This window comes from Aspergillus pseudodeflectus (assembly GCF_044049435.1).
Source record: "Aspergillus pseudodeflectus strain CBS 756.74 chromosome Unknown BJX68scaffold_28, whole genome shotgun sequence".
NCBI classification, from domain to species: Eukaryota; Fungi; Ascomycota; class Eurotiomycetes; order Eurotiales; family Aspergillaceae; genus Aspergillus; species Aspergillus pseudodeflectus.
In genome coordinates, this window is record NW_027263804.1 from 271,086 (window position 1) to 290,957 (window position 19,872).

The following is a 19,872-nucleotide window of genomic DNA, read 5'->3' on the forward strand; positions in this document are numbered from 1 at the left end:
AATTGACTCCCTGCCTCTACCCTGTCGAACGGTTTGATTTACCGCCATCTCCACTTGGAGTTCTCCAGGACCGCCAGGGCCTCTACTCTCTCTGACGAATCCCCGCGCTGAAGTCACTGTTTGTCCGTCAGACTAAAACTGGACTGGATATGGCTGCGTCTGTTGGATTGCCTCGAGTCAACCAGTCTCCGTTAAGCATTGAACAGCCCAAGGCTCAGCGATGGGTTAGCGGCGGATCTGGACCCACGGCTCAGCGACCCCGGTCTTGAAGGCAGCGACCACAGATTGATCAGAATTGCTGCGGACAGAACTGCCAGCCGTTCAGAACCAGAAAGCGACTCTCTCTGGTTCACGGCCCGTCCCAACATAACTTTGAGCGGAGGTCTCAGCTTTAAAAACAAGGGTACCCTTTCATGCCCGTCACTGGCTGTGCATGTCAACGTTATCTGTGACCGTACCACCGTCCTCGACCAATCCAGTCTCTGTACAGCGTTGGAATGGTGCTGACTGTGTAATGGAGAGTTCGGGGCGAACCTTCCAAGTGCTCCATATTGTTTTCTCGTCAGGGGTAATTCCACTGGACAAAGAAAGTTTATTGTTAGCAAGAAAGACTTTGAAAACTTGGATATATAAAAGTAAAAAGTGTTTTTTAGCTGAACCACTGTGTGTTGGCTTCAAGTAGCCCTGTACGTAGTGCGCCTTGTGTCGTGACTCGTAGATATCATTGCAGACAGTCGACCCGAGTAGTGGGGTAAATGCGGATTTTTCTTTTTTTAGGTCAGCAAGGCGAACGACTGGAACGAAAATCATGCAAGGCGAAGGATCTGCCTTTATGCATGGTTAGTACAGTAGTAGTCAGTTTCGAGCGTGCGTAGCCTTTGGCGAGAGAGGGATACGAGTCAACAGGAGTGGTCTTCGGTCTCTCCGGTCGTGATCGTCTCAAGTCAGTGACCACCACCTGACCAGGTGCTGACTGTGCCTTCAGAAAAAAAAACGTCCAACAAGGAAAAATTCCCGATCCACTATCAAATCAGACCACTTTGCCCCAGAGCCTCCGGCCAAATAGAGCTCAGAACTACTGCAGAGTCCCTTGTGCTCATCGCATTCATAATGCTTTCTGTACCTATAGTTGACTGGTGGGGTTTCTGATATTATTCTTCCATTTTTCTATGGCTCGTCCTGCGAAGACCGGCTGTCCGCTATCTCCCGCCACTCGTCCCCAACTCAACCTGTCAACGGTTACTGCTCAGAGGGCTACGAACCCGCTGGTACTGCGCCCTCCTAGTTCCTCCCAGTCGTTGCAAGTACAGGCATGGACTAACCAGGCGGGGCGGGCACGGCTCTTTTCGGTAACCCAGTCCTATCGCCCTTTGCACCCAACGGCATCTGACTTGAGGAAGGGCTGAGTGCGATGGCCCTCTTCCCCTAGGCCCTAACTCCTGCGACGGTTGATAATGCTCAAGAGAAAAATCTGAGCAGTTCTCGCGCCAATAATCTTCGCCATCACATCAACGTCGAATCCGAGACCGGCGTCGATCGCTCAAAGCGCGCCAGGATCCCTCATCGTCGTCTTTAGATGGATCGTTAACCTGCGAATAGGGATCTGATTCCCCCACTAGGCCCAGTAGCCCCAACAGGGTTATAGTTAGCGCGAGGCACGTTCTCTCGTTGAAAAAGGTCCAGATCTATCCTGGGTCAAGAATGCTGGAATCCCATTATTTCTCTCATGCTCTCTTTTCTCGACCGCTACTTTCGCTCTTTTTCTCTTCTGTCGCACGCGCAGCTGATTCGGTATACCATTTCCTTTTCGACACTAGTCGCTTGTCCCAAAGTATATGCGACCTCTGACGTGGTCGTGCAGACCCAGCTCGGATCTATTCTGCCTTAGCCACATCGGACGCGCCTGTGGCGAAGCCTGCATCCTTTGCTAATTATCCGCTTGGGCATGTATATTCTTGTCGCATTTGCTTTTTTCCTGCTAGCTTTTCTTCATGAGTGAGCTACAGCTTCATATATTTTTCACTTGACTGCCATTCTTCTTGCGACGTCACTTTTTTGTTCCTGCTGCATAGAAAGGGTGCCGGTTTCCCTTGTTCTTTAATTCGACTATACCCAAGCGCGGATTGCCTTTTCGTACCCTTTTTCGCTTAGAGATACCACCGCTCGCGCGGACCGATCCTTCAAGTTTACCTTGCGATTCATATCATGCTCTCACAGTGTAAGTGTGATTTGATATCACGGTCTATTCTGACTCCAGGCTGATCATGATTACTATCAAGTGCTCTCGTAACAGCGCCCATCGACTTCACAGAGGCGGAATGATTTCAAGATCACATTACCATTTGCCACGTTCTGATTGTTACACTCTAGATACCAGCTGGCAATTGAAGTTGGGGTCACACCATGTCGTACAAGTCTGATGGAGGGCGAATACCTCGATTAAGGGATTTCGGATATCAAAGTCGAAATGCCTCAACGCCGGCGATTGCCACTCAGACCAGCTCCTCGGGGTCGGGTGCGCCGCCGTCATCATCGAGGCTACAGATTCCAAAATTAATCACACCGTCGACAAAAAGCAGGAGGACTGCCTCGATGTCAGACGCAGAACAGAGTCGCCCAATCGTTGCACAGTCAAATCCTTTACTCAACCCGGATCCTCGTCCGTACATGCCTCCCCGAGCGCCGACCCATCCACCTCTTTCTCAGTCTCCTCAGAGTGCCACGATAGATAGACAGGTGCCGCGAGCCCTGCATACGCCTGTCGTACCTCAGACGCCCATCGACAATCGCACATCCGCCCAGTCTCGGCCTCGGAATGTACTAAGGAGGAGAGCACCGACAATAGGTCAGCATAGCGCCAACCCCAAGTCGCAGACGGAGTCCATGAGGCCCGGTGGCTTGAATGTGATTATTCCTAGCTCTTCCCAGTCATCCAGTCAGACGGAATTAGCTAGGAAGACCCCGTCACCAATGGTTTCTTCGGAGAGGCATACTACCAATTCATCCGCGGAGCAGCCGACATATACTGGCCCAAAGGAGCTGGCCAGCCTTCGAACTACTACTATCAACACACAAAACTTGCCACCTTTTACTCCGATTTTCCCTTCGGCTAGTACTCCATCGACACGGTATTCGGGATCTCCAGGCGTATGGAGCAGGGCATCCACATCGACACCCGCTTCGCTCTCGTCATGTTCTCCAGGCATTATTCAACCAATGAAGGTTGGTCCCCGTCTCAGACAACCGAGCCCTTCCCAGACCAGACTCCCAGTCTTCTCACCCCAGGCACAGAAGCCATCCTTGCCGAGTAGCCCGGCTGCTGGAAAGTCCCCTAATCTAGTACAGACATTTGGGTCCACTACATCGTTGGTCACTGAAAACCGCGAGAACGCAACGGAAACTCCTGAAACCACAAAGCCTCCGACGCCAAGTCTTCTACCCAGGAGGATGTCAATGAAATCCTCTCTCCCAAGACAGGTCAGAACTACTCCGGATATTCCTCCAAAATCTGAAAAGGTAGATCCCAAGCGTGTTGTCGCCGATTCGCCTGGTGCTGCCGGGGTGTCGAGCCCTTCAAGACCATCACCTCAAATTCCAGTTAGGCCGAGCAGGGAAGGCACTACACAGTTGGACCTGGAACCATTCCCCGTTGTCAGAGCGAATATACCCGCACGAGTGATCAGGGGCCATAAACGACGCATTTCCGCAGAAAGCACCAGTGGTGCCTTGGCCTCAAATCAATCCGCGGCTACATCAGTGGATTCCCTAAACTCTCTTGCGTCGTCTCGCATCCGCAGTCCTACTTCACCTGAAGTGTCACGGAAGTCTCCACGAACTCTGACCAAGGACCCACACAAAGCGTCACCTGCGGACACTAGCCCTGCAAAAACCCGAAGGTTTGGACTTTTCCCAAGGAAATCAAAGCCTGATCTGGATGCCCGTCAAACCGAAGCTCGCCCTGCTAGGAAAGGTCCCGCTGCTGGGACAGGCCATGAAGGATATGGCAAGTATGCGCAGCGTGGCCGCAAGACAAGCGTTAGCAGCTCTAGCGACACTAGAGCAAGGTCAACAAGCACCACCAAGTCCGCTTCTAGCAAGGCCAGTACCAGAAGCCGGGCTGACACAGAACTTGACGACTTTTTTCTTGAACGCCTGGAACCTGTTTACATCAATGGCGGTGGTATGGACGGGGCTAGTCTGTCTCGGACGCAAAGCGAGCAAAGCACAGGAGCTCTTAGTACCAAATCTGCACCAGGTCACACCCCAGTTCCTCCGTCGGGGTATTTCTACGAGCCTTCAGCAACCTCAAAGGGGGGAAGTGCTGTTCACCGAAGAGACCTTTCGAGTCCAGCAACAATATCTGCCCCTAGGACCAAGGCACCAACACTGGCCTCCCCTGAAAAGTCAAAGTCTCGCGCGGACATTAGATCTCCTACTCAGACTCAAGCTCGGAGTATCCAGCCGGATACCGCTGCACGTCATGCTCCGACACAGACCCAACTGAAAAAGCCATCTAAGCGGGGACTTCACCTCAAATGGCCGTTCTTCCAGAGAGACTCGGAACCTCCGCTCCCTAAACAGACAGCGAAAGGCCGTCCGGCCGAACAATTGCCTGCGCAGGTTGCTACCGTGGGAGCACGCCGTCCAGTTGCTCATTATGCCATGGTCGATACCGATTCGGATCCCTTGGAGGATATCTTTCACAATCTAGAGGACTCTCCACCGACCGAGGAAGAAGAAGTTATGGCGCCAGTGGAAGTACCTGCGGGGTTGAGGATCAGAAAACAACATGAATCTATTCTCCTACCGTCTCCTCCAACGCTACAAAGTGAGTTTCCAGTCATCCGGCCCTCTCCATCCAAGACGGATTCGCCAAAGTCAGCAGTCGCTTCGAAGACCGAAACATCTCCTGAGCAGCGCCCAAGCCGCCTAGCCTCCGTTGGCCGAATTCCTCGCGTGGTTTCCAGACGGGACAGACAGCACAAGCCCGCGTTACAGTCGTTCTCCAGGCCTTTCAGTATCACCGAATCTCCTTCTCTGACTGTTACTGCCAACGACCGTTCACACGCATTTTCCAGTCCGGATCGTCCCGAGCAAGGCCTGCACCCTGATCTGCATCACAAGTTGGAGAACCCTAGTTTTGATCTGACCTCCCCGTTTGGCGACCCAAAAGGTAGCGTTTTGGATTTTCTCTCGGGTCCATACTCGAGGCAAGAGTTCCTAGCGTTCTCTCCTCGCAAGGATTCGGTCTTTTCGACTTCAAGCGGATCTGAAAGCCTGGCTGCAATAACCGCCGTAATTCCAAGGCCTGGAACTGACCTCACCGAGGACGAGGTATGGGGAGAATACGACGAGTTTATTGACCACGTTCTCTCCCCCGAGACTCCTAACCTTCCGTTTCCTCGTGGCCTTGAGACCCGTGAAAAGTTTGAGCTGGCAGCAAGAGCAAGCCGTGCTCTCCAGGCTGGCCTCAACAGCAAGCTTGTTGTGCCCAACACCCCCGAGCAGCCGATGGTTTCTCTGACGCCCGCGTCACCTCGTTCGAGCGTTCACCTTCGCCGGTCCAAGATCGCCAACGCCCTACATGCGTCTCTTAGCCCGACTTCTCAACCTTCCGTCAGCGATCTCATGGCCCGTTACCGCGATGACAAGATCAACGAGGAACCAGAGGTTGAATTGACCACCGAAATGCCAACACCTACAATTGCAGTGGAACAGCCTCCGTCAAGTCTTCTCAGCTCTCCGAGCCTAGACCCCTCGCCGAGCTTCGAGAATTGTCGGCAGCGAAATACCATCTTGTTCGACATCGCCGAGCGCGACCGTGAGGGTCCCACGGCGCAAACAAACATTCGGTCCGGGTCATTGATGACTAGTCGCTGGTTGTCTTTTGGAAGAGTTCTTTTCAGTCCAGCGCACAACCACGTCAAGCAAGAGCAGGAGAGGATTTTGGTAGTCGATGGTTTAGGAAATGACGATTGGTCATTTTACTGCGCCCTGACTTATCCCAAGGCCGTCGTATATTGTCTCCATGAAGGGCCTACTCCAACCGCGTCGAGACACCCGGCTGCCTGGCAACCCCCGTCAAATCATCATACGATCCATCATTCCAGTCTTGAGAATCCTGTTCCGTTCCCCAAGGGATTCTTTGCAGTGACTGTTTTGCGATTCCCCGCCGCTTGCTCCGAGGCAGCACAAAACAACATCATCTCGGAGTGCAAGCGCGTACTTCGCCCGGGCGGCTACCTAGAGATGAGCATCCTCGACCACGATATGGTGAACATGGGAGTTCGCACTCGCCGAGCAGTGAGGAAGCTAAAGGAGACGATGTATCTGTCGGACGCTAGCATCAGCCTCAAGCCCGCCAGCGACAATATCCAGAGACTCCTAGGAACGCATGGTTTTGACAGTCTCCGCCGATGCATGGTACAGATCCCCGTCGCGGGAATGATTGTCCGCACGTCTGCCTCTTCGACCTCGACATCCTCGTCCAATCCATCCACATTGACCGCCGCGGTCACCTCATCCACTGCGCTCTCCGCGACCTCTGCCACCTCCGGGTCATCCAGCTTCCGGTCAAACACACACGAGAAATCCTCGTCTAACGATACCGTCCTGTCTCTCGGAGACCTTCTCTCCGACCCATCCCCATCCCCCTCGAACGACGAGTCTATCCGAAAAATCGTCGCACGGGTAGGTCGCTGGTGGTACACGCGCTGTTACGAAAGCCCCGTGCTTCCCAACGGCGACGTTGACCGCAGCATCTGGGCCAACAAGAAAGTCCTCCGCGAATGCCAGCAGCGAGGCACAGGCTTCCGCCTGTTGATTGCATATACACAGAAACCGAGCGAGAAGCGCCGAACAGCGAGTGTTTAGCGCGTTACTCGCCTTGCAACGAGATACATGATGATGAACCACACGATTAACGATATGCCTCGATCCGCTTTACTATATTACTTATAATTATGTCAGCTTTGTCAGCGAAAGATGATCAAGGTATCCAGTCTTAGTCACTGGCGCCTTTTCTTCTTTTTCTGTCTTTGCAGTTCTTTTTTTCGCTTTCTGTTTTTTTTGCATTCGGGTGGCTGTATGACTGTTTTATGCCCTGCACGCACTGTTACACGATACTCCACGATGAACATGTATCTCAATTTCCCTTCTCCTCTGCCATGAAGCTGGACCTTTGGGTGGATTTCTGTTTTTTTTTTTTTTTTGCATTCCTTTTTTCTTTTCCTATCTTAATTCAAGAACCAAGACTGTAGCCAGCGATGGCCATTACCGGATGTCGGATATGTTGAATGATGAGGATTAATGTGGTATAACGGCCTAGATACGGTCTGCAGATTCAATCAAATCAATCAAATTCAGAGCTTTACATGTAGTATTAGTAGATCAACCAGTCTTTAGATCATATTCCATACACATTTAGAAGCCAGGGCCAATTGTTAATTCAGATCTCTTAAGATATATATCTAAGCCCAGACTAAGTCTTAACATCCAACAAGCTCTTCAGTCCCTCCGTCTCCCCCGCAAGCTTCGACACCCTCATCCGCAACTCATCCCTCTCCTTCTTTATAAGCTCCAACTCCTCCTCAAGCTGATTCATTCGATCCACTTTCCGCTGCCGGTATCGCCGCGCCGCCTCCGTGTTGAGCTGACGCTTCGATACTCCTCTCGTTTTCGCAAGAGATGAATCAAATGGAGTACCCGTAGGTGAAGATGTGGCGGTAGATTTTGGTAGGAGAAGTAGGTTGGACCTTGTTTGTGGCCCTGGGCCTGGCTCCGGGGGTGTTGTGAGTGTCATTCCGGTGCCAGTGCCTGCAGCTACCGGTGCCGCATTTATGAACTGAAAAGAGTCGTCCGACAAGGTATTCGTAGCTGTAGCTGTAACTGTGGCTGTACTCGGACTCGATGATCTGGAAAGAGCCTCTGCAGTCGGCTGGTGTGAAGGCGTCGAACTCGCAGACCTTGAAGCCGAGGACTCGTACGGGCTCCAGACTACCGGATCCGGGAGCGATATATCCAAGATATCAAAAGCATCACGCACACTCAGATTCGAGGTTGAGATGTCTGCAGTGTCTGCGTTTCGCGCGGCAACTGGGAGGTCGATCCAGGTTAGGTCTGGGGTCAGACCTGTTGGGAAGATGTCGATATCGTCGTAGTCATAGTCGAGGTCGAGTTCTTGTGGGGAGAGCGTTGATGGATGTCTTGTGGTTTTTGAAGGGTGCTGGAGTTGGAGGTGGTGTTGCTGGGTTTGAGGTATTTGTAGTTGTGGCTGCCTGTGATGGCGGTTAGTTTTCTTCGAGGCGATTTGGAAGGAAGGATAGACGAAAGACGAACATTGTTATTTTGTGAGACCTGCTCTTGCTACTGACGTGCGCTTTCTCTTGATGGTTGTTGTTCTTGTTCCGCTGTAATCGATAGAATATTCTCTGAGCAATATGAAGGTCGTGGTCGTAGTAGTGAATCGGTCGCTGCGATATATAGTTGCTTGACGCATAAATTATTTACAAACCCCCCGAGAAATTAGCTCTGAGTAACTCTTTATATCAATAAGACTACTTCTCCCTTAGATACTCTTAGTATATACCCACACAGTCCGCCCCATTGCACATGCCCTGGTCTCGGAGCGAGGAGGTCATTGGGGGTCTTGGCGCGCATCTATACAGAAGTGTGGACGGCTACGCATCATGGTGTTTTGGGCTCAAAAACGCTAAAGCAAAAATGGAAAAAAGAATGGTTGATAAGACTAGCTAAGTCAAGGTATATATCAGCTCAAGGTATTACTCATTCCTAACGATGGTGAATATACGAGAAGGGCTGTTGTGGTTACGACCAAATGCCTCCGAAGCCGGACCCACTTGGCTTCGGCGTTGAGTGTCCTCCTTCGAGAGTTTCTCCATCTTTTGGCCCGATAGAGGAGGCGGCTTCACCGAACTTTGCTTCGGCTGTGCGTGGTGTGCGTGTGTCAGACATGTATTTAGGCTCGCCCGATGGTCTGGCTGAGGGACGAAGGACACGCGAATTGAATGAAGACGAGGACCTACAGACCGTGGGTGGGTGTCAGTTGACTGGTATTGACTGGGCTTCAGCTCTCCTGCTTCGCTACCGACGACGTCAGGTTTCTGAATATCATGGAGACACTCTCCGGCGATACGGCACCAACCTGTCTGAAGCAATGGCACGGATGTCGACAGCCACGGACATTCAAGAACCAGCCACGGACATTCAAGAATTAGAGAACTAGGTTGACTCTCTATTGGAGACGATATGATTAGCGTAGAGGGTACCATGGTGCCCTATGTAGTTCCGAGAAGTATCAGCGTTCAAAGCATAGTAGATAGACGGCATTGAAATACAGCGCTGACTCCCCCAAGCAATAGAATTTGCCAGTGTCGGCGATGGTTTTCACTTTCAGTCAAACTCACAGTGAGTGAGCCAAAGGCAAATTGAGCACAATAGCACAATAGCACAATAGCACAATAGTAACCACGCTCGGAGGATGGAATACCTTGAGGAAATACTGCCCACACTGACAAGACTGGTAGTCAATTCGTTAGGTGGTTAGGCTGTATTCTAGTCTTCTGGCCATCTCATCGACCAGCAGCGTCAGTCTCACAATTCAGAAGCCTCACTTCTTGACGTACATGAATTAGGACTCTCACAGGGACAATGTCTTTGCTCCGTTCTGGTTTCCTGTGGATATGTTCTCTCGAGGGAAGGTCTGGCGGTTGGAATCAGGGCGTTCAACCTCGCACTTCTATGGAAGCCGACTGACGGGGAGATGAGTCGTCCGTTAGCGATCTAGAGGTATATAGGCACGTCGAGAAGGTTGATACCGCTGCTGTAGGCCCATGAGCTTCCAAGCTCCTGTCGCAGATGGACCGATCGCTGTTTTTGTTTAGCGCTGCGAGGGCGAGATAAGAATGTATATCGCCAGATGCCCCGGTGCCTACCTGGATAGTACTATTATGGTACTGGGAGGGGGTAAGCGAAGAAACCTATGGCATGTGCAGCCCATCCAAGCAGCGCAAGGGAGACGGGAGAGATAAGGGGCGATGGTTCCCAGTATCCTTTCGGTTAGATGGTGGTTCTATATAGGTATAAACATACAGTTTGTATCATTCTAAACTTGCTCAGGTGTAGACCGGTCTGCTGTAGTGACTCGATAGATTCCGCATATGCTAGAGGAAGGGAGGTGTGAGAGAGCCAGGTGAATAGGTAGCACCATGGAGACGATGGTATCATACTCGCGGTTACTGAGCCCATCGGGAACAATTTTCCGCGACGTGAGAAGAAACCTGAGAAAAGAGAGGAGAAATCCCATCCGACCCCGAAACTGGCGGTGCTGGTACTTTTGTCCCTTTTGTGTTTGCTACATCTTATACCTACCTTGTCGACGCTATAGGGACACAGACCTTGCGGGCCGTCTGAGATACGAGATCATCTGAAGAAAACGATGGCGCGACAAATAGCGGATATCGGCCGAGGGTGAGTTAGCTGATACTAAGTGAGCCAGGGTTGGATGTTGTTGGGTCGGCTCACTCGTATAGCCAGGGCTAGCTCTTCGGCTAGGCGCTCATTGCGCACGGTAGGTGAGATTGATGTGCTGTCAAAAACGTTATCTACCCCGCAAGGCATCTATACCCATCTATGACTGTAGCGACAGCTGACATGTCATGTCTCGAGCCGAGTTCGCGCTTACAGGGAGGATTCGAATGCACCCCGCAGAATATCTCGTACCGTCTGCCGCAAAGCTCTGACCGCTAATGGAAGTTATTCTCAAGGGTCGGATTAAGTTCTGAAAAGCCACTTCAACTAGGGGGCTGTTGACATGTGCTTTGGCGGCTTCGCCACGGCCACGCAGAGACCGCGAGGAGGGGTTGATAGCGCTCGGATCTGCGTTTCACTTCCCCCCCGCCAGCGCTACCCATGGTTATGAGCGCCAGCCAGCCATATGGTCTGGGAGATATACTCCAGTGGCGAAGCTATTCGTTGTTATAGGCGGCGACAAGGGGGAAATTGAGTCAATCCCGGAGAATAAAGTTCAGAGGGGCGGAATGAGCTAAGGGCCCAGAATCGAGGGTGGAGGATAGTTCGAAGTTTAAGCGGCGGACTGTGCTTAAAATACTTCCTGAGGTCGGATTAGAAGTCGAGGCTAAGAGGACTCAATGCTGCAATCGCACGATATTTTTCGAGTATAACTGTGGGTGGGGTGGCGATTTGCAGTCCAATAGTATACCATAGTATATGGTGCACGACAGATCGGCTCGATTTGCAATGCATCGCAGTGCGACATTCCGGCTGATCCGCGTTGAAGATTGATATACGGAGCGGAATAATCTGAAATGATGCCCCAAGCGTGGATTTCACTCGCTGCAGCAGTGGCGTTGGGTCGCGTCGAGTCAACTCTCGATGAAGGGCTGGGGTCCGAGAGCACAGGTGCATACATGCATACATGCATACATGCATAGCGCCTCAAGCTCCGAATGTCGAGACTGCGCCGTTATCGAGCTTTGGCCCCAGCCTAATGCATTGGCTGCAGATAAAATGTCAGTTCGCGACACTAAAATAAGCCCGTAAGCTTCGAGCCCCACCGCCAGTGCGCCATCAACTGCAGAGCACGGCCTCGTGTGGTCTGGACAAATAATTAGCGCCTCGTCGCTGTCACCTCACAATGAGTGCGCCTTGCGAGCACGCCTATTGGGTGGTCCATTGCACAGCGGGCGCTATGGCTCGACCGGGGCGCAATAAGAGATTATTTCAATCTGGGTCCTTGTTCGCCTCAGGTACGGAGTCCGAATGTCGCAATACTTCCGAGTACCTGTCGACCTCTTGAGACGGTCGCTCGTCGATCAAGCAAGAGTCAGGTGGTCGGACGGTGCAGATTCTTTGCATGGAAGCCGAAGTTTGTCGATTCGGCCGGGCAATCAGACGCCGTCCTGCAGATGCTCAGGAAGACTAGCGATAGGAGATTCCTGAAAGGTAAGTGATGTTCCATTTCCATCCTCGTCGCCAACACTGCGCTCATGAGTCGGCGATGGCATACAGGCGGGTGGACCAGAAACTTTGATGGAGCAAAAAGCTCACCGTGAAGAGGAGTTGAAGCGGGGCATCGCGCACTCCACTGATAACGACGGTGGACCAGCAAACTCCGACGCAAGTAAGAGTACATTGTTCCCCGACTCCCCATGGGGACTCGGGCCTCATTGTTGTCTGCACTGATGAAGATATCGTCAAAGCTGCCATCAGTTGACCAAATCTGAGCGGGACGGCCCTTTCTAGGCGACTGCCTAAAGATGATATCCGTAGACGGTCTCTAGTATAGCGTGCAAGCAACCATGGCGAGATAAGCGGCGGACTCCGGCCATCACAAAATTTGGGTACTCATCGAGAATAGAGTTTTTCATGTCGAGAGCAACTCTTAGTAGACGCCCGTCTTCGCAATATCATCTGCTGCGGCAAAGTTAGCTGACCGCTGTTTCAGAACACCCCCAGCCCATTGCGACATGGAAATCGATAGCAGCAAAGTATACTCCTGATGAGGAAGACTAGAAAAGGCAATCCGAAGGGCTCGACCGTGGCCGTACTGCCGATCTGGAAGTATGGGCGCACGAATCATCTCTGGCTACCCCCTCCGGCGCTTGACATGCCTGATATCTAGCAAGCCTGCCCTCGAGATCTAACCGTCTGGCCCGTGCTGAGGATTGGATATAGCTGGATATCATTGACAACGCACAGGTGGCAGGTGCAAGGGTCAGGGCCGTGAGGACAGGGATCTCCTTCGCGAGAGCGCTCAGACTCGATGAAAAGAGGAGTTTCAAGGGGCAGACAGCGTACCCCTCAGGCCCAGACTCCAGAAGTTTTCGAGCTATTATTGTAATCCCGTACGCAGGTTGTCTTTTTCAACTCGATGCTCGGCTTGGTAGGGCTATGCATCGCCTCAAGTTAAGTTATAGAACTTTTCTGGGAAGGCCAGGATAGCGGTAATTCAGCAACATTGGAATCGCCTCCCGGCACGACGGTCGGGGCGCGAGAAGCCGATGCAATAGCACCGGTGTTAAGGTGTTGGAGGGTTGCAGCATTCCTTGTTTTCTCGGACTCAGCAGCCGTTGGGGCCGCCTGATTGGCGGGAGATGCTACCACTGACAGCCAATATCGAGTGATAGATTCATCCAAGATCAACACAATTGAGAGTCGCTTCTTCTCTCGACCACGCCATAGGGAATAATGTACCTTGCTTCGGAGAGACAATTCTGAAGCACAGATGTTGATTGTGGGCCTGGCGATTGCAGGTAATATCAGTTGTAAATAAAATTAGCAAATGAAAAAGCCAGTGGCAAACTGCGATGTTGTACCACTGTCCCTCGACATCCTCGAGACTCGACACACGCGATGCACCGATGGAGTCCTCGTTCTCTGGCGGGGAACCGCCGAGCAACTGAGGAGTCGTTGTTTGATTACACTTGTAGGGGTTTGATAAGAGTGGATCGCATGTGCGAGACAAGCGCCCGGACGCTCTTCGTCATGGAGGCTGCTGGCATGCAAACACGGGGCGTAGTCCAAGTTTGATACCCAGTACGGCTCAGGGAAGCTCCGATGTCCGGAATAAAAGACCGTAGACAGTTTGTGGACTCCAGGGGTGGAAGACAGCAGCCCGTCAGGGAGTTTTAGCTACGGCTGGGGTATATCAAATCGTTCTACAGTAGCGCGAGATACATGATAGACACCTTTCCGACTGTTATACAGCAGACAAAGAGAACTCTTGCTGTTCCTTGAAAATGGCGTGATCGAGGAGTTCTAGATAGTTTGCAGATCTTTTCGAACTCCCGGTCAGGGGCTGGAGAGAGCGAAGGCAGATACACGATAACCAGAAAAGAGATCAGATCCAATTCCCCCAGATATGCGCGGTTGTGTGCCGTCAAGCATCCATGGGGAAAATCTTCTTCATGTCGTGTCCTTGCGATCTGTGCAGGAAACCACCGAGATGCCGGAATCGGTTAGCAACCATAGAGATTGTACGCTCAGAAGCCAAGACGAATGTCCCACCTCTTCACGCAAATCTATTCTTACTGTAGAATAGTCCAGGAGAGCATCATTGGCCAGCGGCAGGACGATTCCATTGATGAATGACGGTCTGTGCAGGTATCATGAATCTTGATGTCCGGAGAATTATTTCTCAGCGTACTCCGTACTCCGCGCACGAGTAGAGGCCCGCAATGCGGAAATCCAGAATGAGGTGGAGTGCTGAGAAGATATGACGTCATTTAAGAAGCATTTCCAAGGCATTCGCGTTTTGATATCAATCCTTTTTCACTCGCAAGAGTCGTAAGTCGAACGCGGTCCTGATCCTTACGCCTGGCGCAGGGCTAGCAATGGCCTGCCCCATATATGCCGATGGGTAACGGCTTTGGGTTGCCGGGATTCATGATTGCGAACAGTGAGTCGATGGGTTGTTGCACCTGCGAAAAACTTCGTTCCGTCGAGATCGGACACCAGATAAACTCAGTGGCCAGGTGCGCGCCTCGGCCCATATGATTTTGATGAAAGTAGAATGAGGGGTGGTGATCACTTATGTACGATCCTGCATGGATATAGCCCCAGGTTTACCTCGAGGGATTCATCCCTCGCGACAAGCGACCAGTCCTAGCTGAAGCGGAGCGAGAGTAGTATACTAGATCGAAAACTCTGGAGATTGCCCGGTAACCATGAGAAGAGAGTCAACATTCCTTTTAAGAGTTAATGAGTCTCGTGGGGTGAAGCCTCCCAGGCTTCCAACGGCTGCAACGTCGTGATTGACGCAAGAGGCTGAGCTGATGGCCCCATTGACTTCTCCATCATTCCTTCGGACCTGGGGGATCAAAACCGGGACATATATAACATATCTCAAACTCATCGAATCGACGCGTTTGAAGGAAGTTGAGATTGAAAACGATGAATAATAAATAAACAGAGTCTGACTGTGTTCGCCTCAACAACCCCCGTGGCAGGGCTGTGGTTGGATAGCGAGGGCGCAAAGGACAAAGGCCTGGACGCCCTTAGTGCGAATACCGAGGAAGTTACGGTGGGTCAACGGTGGAGACCAAAAGACCTCCCACGGTTATCTTAACCCAGACCCTCCTGTCATGATGACTGCTCGAATTCCTTGGGAGCTTCCAGACACTCACTCGATCAGTCCGGGAGGTGAGGGAGGAGTAGGGGGGAGGAGAGGAGGACTTTTTCCATGGGACATCTTATCTCTTGTCAATCAAAGTGGCAATTTAGCATCGGAACCTTTGCTGTCCACCAAACTGACAGGTGGTGGCTTCAATTTGCTCTCAGCGGCGCTCGTCGAATATGATGCTATTCCCAGTTTTCGGAGGGAGAGGCGGATGTGCGAAAAAAGCAAATACGGCGCAAAGAAAATCTTAAGAAAAAAAAAAAGAAAAAAACTTGGAACAGGCGATAGACAAGAAACCGGAGTAATGCACCCCTGCCTTGTTTTCCTGGCGGGAGTGAGGGAAGGGTCAGAGCCTCTAGTACCGACCGAGTTAGCATTCATTTCTCCCAGACATGCAGCGCCAGGGTGGACCAGACAGAAGACTCCGGAGATGCAGCCATGAAGATCACCTGGTCGAGAGCTCTCCAGGTCTCAACGATAATCGTAGCCCATGTGCGAGATGGAAGAGAGGAGATAGGCAATTCCACCTGCTGAAACATGAAAGTTACCATCCTTTTTTTCTTTTTCCCAATCATCATCCTTCTCACCGGTGGAGAATATAGTTCTAGCACTCACCGCTGGATTTGCCATGAGTCGATGACTGAGCGTACGGCCCGCTAAGACACCAAGCTGGCGAATGGCGAATGCTCCGAGGAGTCCTGGCTGCTAGGTAAGAGAACGTGAAAAGTAGTATATCAGACTTTTCTTTGTCGCTGGCTTAACATGCATCTGAATCGTGCGATCGGGAGGCGAAATCCGTTAGAGGTGGCACAGTGCGACCTCTCTTCTCCAGTGGCCCGTCGACCTGGGGGGGCGCATTCAGTGGCTTTTTTGAGCTGCCTCTCTTGGAGTCTTGGAGGGATGGTCCCACCGTCCCAGACCGTTCGATCGCCTATTTTAAGTTGGTTAGTCACCTATACTATTATCAATGTGAAAATTACCAGTACTAGTGACAGGCGCGGCTGTCACCCTAGAATCATAGTAATCGGCGTCATCATCATTGCGATCAAGATAATAATCCTTCATTCTCCCGCCAACTTCCAAGGTTGCCGTGTGCCTTGCCTGGCCCGGGTGCGGCGGCAACCCCCAATCATCAATGGGGTTGCCGAGTCTCGAACCTTAGGTTTTTTCCCCCGTATCCGGGAACCAAGAGTTCAGGTCAAAGAAACTCTGATAAGCAGTAAAATTCTGGTCGAGGAAGTCTAAAATTCTGGAGAGAGCTACCATGTATCATAACATGCACCAAGGCCAATGCGAGCCAGACAAGCGACTTGGGGGTGGGCTCGTTGCCCCTCACGAGCTTTGAGGAATCGAAATTTTCCTTGCCTCCGGTCAGATCCTCTCCGGGGCCCGCCTTATCACCAATATCAGTGCACTGCGTGCATGCAGCTCCGGGCGGGTCTCAGACTAACAAGAACTGACTGGCAGGCTTAGTCTCTTATACTAACCCATTGATAAAATGACGACTATTACATGACTCTCCCAAGAATTTAATCTATTAATCTCTGGCTCCCGCTCCTGATAATTCTTTCTATTAATGCTATCCCCTCCACGAACTATAATCTATATATCACCTCCAGGAGCTAACCGGGCGCCTCCTTCTCTTCCCCCCCACTCCTCCATGATCTGGAATCCTTCTCTTCTTTGCCGCCCCTGCCCTTCGTGCAGTTTATTTCTTGATTTTAGATCCTTATCTGCTTCTCCATCGCCCTGCTAGCTTAATATACTCCTCTTCCCTTTCTTTCGTCCTTGTTGCTTGCTATACCCGCCGCATTCCGCGCACCTTTTGACTATCACCAGCGTTGATGTCGTATATACAAGGTATGATCACTCTGATGTCAGGACAGCTGCTTTGTCGTCCCACTCGGACTGTCGCATCGGTCACTTTCCCTCTCGTTGAGCTTCTCTTGCCGCCGTTGCCTGCTTCCATGGTGTGACGCGTGTGTCGTGTCGTGGTACCTGCCTGTCCTTGATCAGCTAAAGTTGCTGCATCGCTCCTTCCTGTTTCGTCGTGTTCCTCTGGCCACCTGGACCAACTTGTTCCATTGAGCTCCTGAACTCCCAGACTTTCTAGGGCTTTCAAGACCCCCAGCATACTATGCTTCACTTCTATCGTCTGAACCCTGCATGTACATCTGTGAGCCTTCACATCTGGCGCCACCGTCCGTCGTTTTGTGCAACCCATGCCTCGCTTGATAAGCTGCTGACCCCAACCAGAAGGCTCTATTTACAGATACATCGCCTCTCGACTGATTCTTTAATTACTCCATATCCGCGTCCGCAGAGCGCTCCTCCCGTCTTCCCTCTTCACCTCGCCTTGCCCGCTCCTTGTGTTCCTTCACAAGACCGGCCGGATGCCATACACTGCGCCGTTGAAGACGACGCCTTCTACGCAACATATTGAACACTCCGATCCAAGCACACCCCCTTCTCCTAGCTCACCCACCGTGGCGGACCCTCATGCCGTCGACCTAATTCTTCCTCAGTCCTACTCAGCTTCATATGTTCGTCGCCATCGACGTTCTCCCTCAAATAGCAAGTCATTTGTGTTTCCAGCACCAGAGAACAATTGGGAGTTGGAGCAAAACACCGATATCTATGCCAGTATCAGGCAATCCCCTCCGCCTGTGAGCGAGGGACCGATCCCACCTGGGGCCCTGCTTTCCCCGCCGGAGTCTGGACAGAACTCTAGTGATGAAGAGTCGGCTAGTCAACCGAGGGATGTGCTTCAACTGGAGGAACTGGAGGCAGCTGTCAGATCAATCGAGCAGAAGCGTTCGTCATCGCCAGAGAGGAAACAGCCAGAGGACATGCACGCAGGAAGCAAGGGCACGACGGCAACCCATGCTGGGAAACCATCTCGGCCGTGTCTGACAAAAGACAACCGCATGATTTCTCGTTCTCGCTCCTTCGTTGAAAACGCTATTAGTCGGAAGCAGGAGGAGGCGTTGACGAGCTCTCCAGAGGAGAGTGATCGAGATGATGAGCCCAGAGCCAAATACCCGATGGTCCGCAAAAAGTCTGGGGAGCTTGTGAGACCCGCTTTGCGCCCACCATCTGCTCGTCGGCGACCCTCAAGCATGCCTGGAACTCCAACATACTCAAAAGCAGTCCACTTTGATGCTCAATTGGAGCATATCCGCCACTTCCTGCAGCTTGACAAGCCACAGGCTGTTAGTGCCAATACATCACCTGTGGAGGACCTTGATGCAGATGGAGAATATCCGTTTACCAACACAGAGTCCGAGCTATCCTATGAATGGGGACTTCGCCTGTCGAACTTTCCACACAAGCCGCCATCTCTGCCTCATCAACGTGTTCGCCTTGAGCGCTTGTTCCTCTCGTCCGACAAGAACTCTTTGGTCGGCATGGTAGTGGTTGCTAATCTCGCGTTCCAGAAACATGTTGCGGCCCGCTTCACTTTTGACAGCTGGAAGACAACCTCGGAAGTGACTGCCGAGTACAGTCACGATGCTCGACAAAAGCAGCTGCAGGATGGCTACGACCGGTTCATGTTCAACATCAGACTCGACGAGCAGACGAATCTCGACAAGAAGACCATGTTTGTCTGCATTCGCTATAATGTGAACGGTCAAGAGTTCTGGGACAATAACGAGACGAGGGACTTTCAAGTCAACTTTACCAAGATTCCCAAGCCGAAGATTCAAACACAATCGATCCCTTGTGCTCGGCCTCGAATCAACTTGCCCCGAAGCAGAAGTTTCACTGGATCTGGCAGTCGGCCCCATTCGATGCCTTCGTCCCTTCAAGATTTCTCTGACATGCATCGCTATATATCATTCGGACCTCCGATAAGCGATCGGAAGAGCAAAACTGAAGTTGACGATGACATGCCCCACGACCCGGAGGCGCCTGTGCCTATACGTCGCGACAAGCAAGGCCATCAGGTCTTCGGCAATCGGTATGATTTTGAGTCATCTCTGTCTGCCGCCATACGGAGTAAACCCGAACATGACCGCACCATGCTTGCTGCACAGGCCAAGTCAGACACCTCAGCGCCAGCGCCACGCTCCGGCGTGCGGACCGCATCGCCTGTCTCACAGTCCGCTCAAACCGGATCCGAGAAACCTTCTTCTCTAATGTCGAGCAAGCCGCACCGCGAATCCTCCGTCTACAGAGAACTCGTTGATCGCTACTGCTTTTACGGTTCCCCAAACTCCTCGCCCAACCTCAACCGTACCCTGAAAGTAAACGACACCAGCTCGAGTCAAGGCACCAGTTTCTCCTCGCCGGCTTCCTCACCTGCTAGCTATTCACCAAAGGAAAGCACCGGTGACGCACCACTGAGCCTACCGGCGTCTCCCAAGACCTTCTCATATAAGTACTTCGAGCCTGCACAAGAACGACTCTTCAACGAATCGCAAACACCAGCCATGATAAGTGGCTAAATTGTTGTCTGACGTTTCATAACCGAAGATTATCCCCCCTCTCGCTTTTTTTTTAGCATATTCTTTGAAACATGACCACAGCAATGTTTCTACCCCATCCGATCATGAGATAAACGGCTCCTGTCGATTCAGCCACCATTCTTTGTCTTGTGATTTCCGAACCACTTTACGCCACAAACTTTGTCCGATGTGGTTTCTATTTTATCCGCAATGATGTCTGTTACTTGTATTTGTCTTTCTTTTTCTGTTTCCCGCAAATGGCTCAAC

At 51.7% G+C, this 19,872-nt stretch overlaps 5 protein-coding genes across 5 annotated transcripts; 2 read left to right on the forward strand and 3 right to left on the reverse strand.

Annotated features, from left to right (window-relative positions):
- Positions 1–38: 38 nt before the first annotated feature.
- On the reverse strand, positions 39–904 carry BJX68DRAFT_109333 (uncharacterized protein). Its single transcript, XM_071035890.1, has 2 exons — positions 660–904; positions 39–577 (listed from the first exon to the last, which is right to left on the reverse strand). The coding sequence occupies exons 1-2, from the start codon at positions 808–810 to the stop codon at positions 192–194; spliced, it is 537 nt and encodes a 178-aa protein (XP_070897858.1). The 5' UTR covers positions 811–904; the 3' UTR covers positions 39–191.
- A 1,242-nt stretch (positions 905–2,146) lies between these two features.
- On the forward strand, positions 2,147–7,357 carry BJX68DRAFT_109346 (uncharacterized protein). The gene has a single exon (XM_071035891.1). The coding sequence runs from the start codon at positions 2,404–2,406 to the stop codon at positions 6,871–6,873; it is 4,470 nt and encodes a 1,489-aa protein (XP_070897859.1). The 5' UTR covers positions 2,147–2,403; the 3' UTR covers positions 6,874–7,357.
- Positions 7,358–7,394: 37 nt separating this feature from the next.
- On the reverse strand, positions 7,395–8,424 carry BJX68DRAFT_109376 (bZIP transcription factor). Its single transcript, XM_071035892.1, has 2 exons — positions 8,338–8,424; positions 7,395–8,276 (listed from the first exon to the last, which is right to left on the reverse strand). Coding segments are annotated over exons 1-2 (798 nt in total). The 5' UTR covers positions 8,340–8,424; the 3' UTR covers positions 7,395–7,480.
- Positions 8,425–8,741: 317 nt separating this feature from the next.
- Positions 8,742–9,771, reverse strand: BJX68DRAFT_239532 (uncharacterized protein). The gene is made up of 2 exons (XM_071040554.1): positions 9,645–9,771; positions 8,742–9,581 (listed from the first exon to the last, which is right to left on the reverse strand). The coding sequence occupies exon 2, from the start codon at positions 9,288–9,290 to the stop codon at positions 8,781–8,783; it is 510 nt and encodes a 169-aa protein (XP_070897861.1). The 5' UTR covers positions 9,291–9,581; positions 9,645–9,771; the 3' UTR covers positions 8,742–8,780.
- A 7,229-nt stretch (positions 9,772–17,000) lies between these two features.
- Positions 17,001–19,815, forward strand: BJX68DRAFT_109594 (protein phosphatase regulator GAC1). The gene is made up of 2 exons (XM_071035893.1): positions 17,001–17,017; positions 17,481–19,815. Exon 2 carries the CDS (start codon positions 17,551–17,553, stop codon positions 19,603–19,605), a length of 2,055 nt encoding a protein of 684 aa, XP_070897862.1. The 5' UTR covers positions 17,001–17,017; positions 17,481–17,550; the 3' UTR covers positions 19,606–19,815.
- Positions 19,816–19,872: the final 57 nt, after the last annotated feature.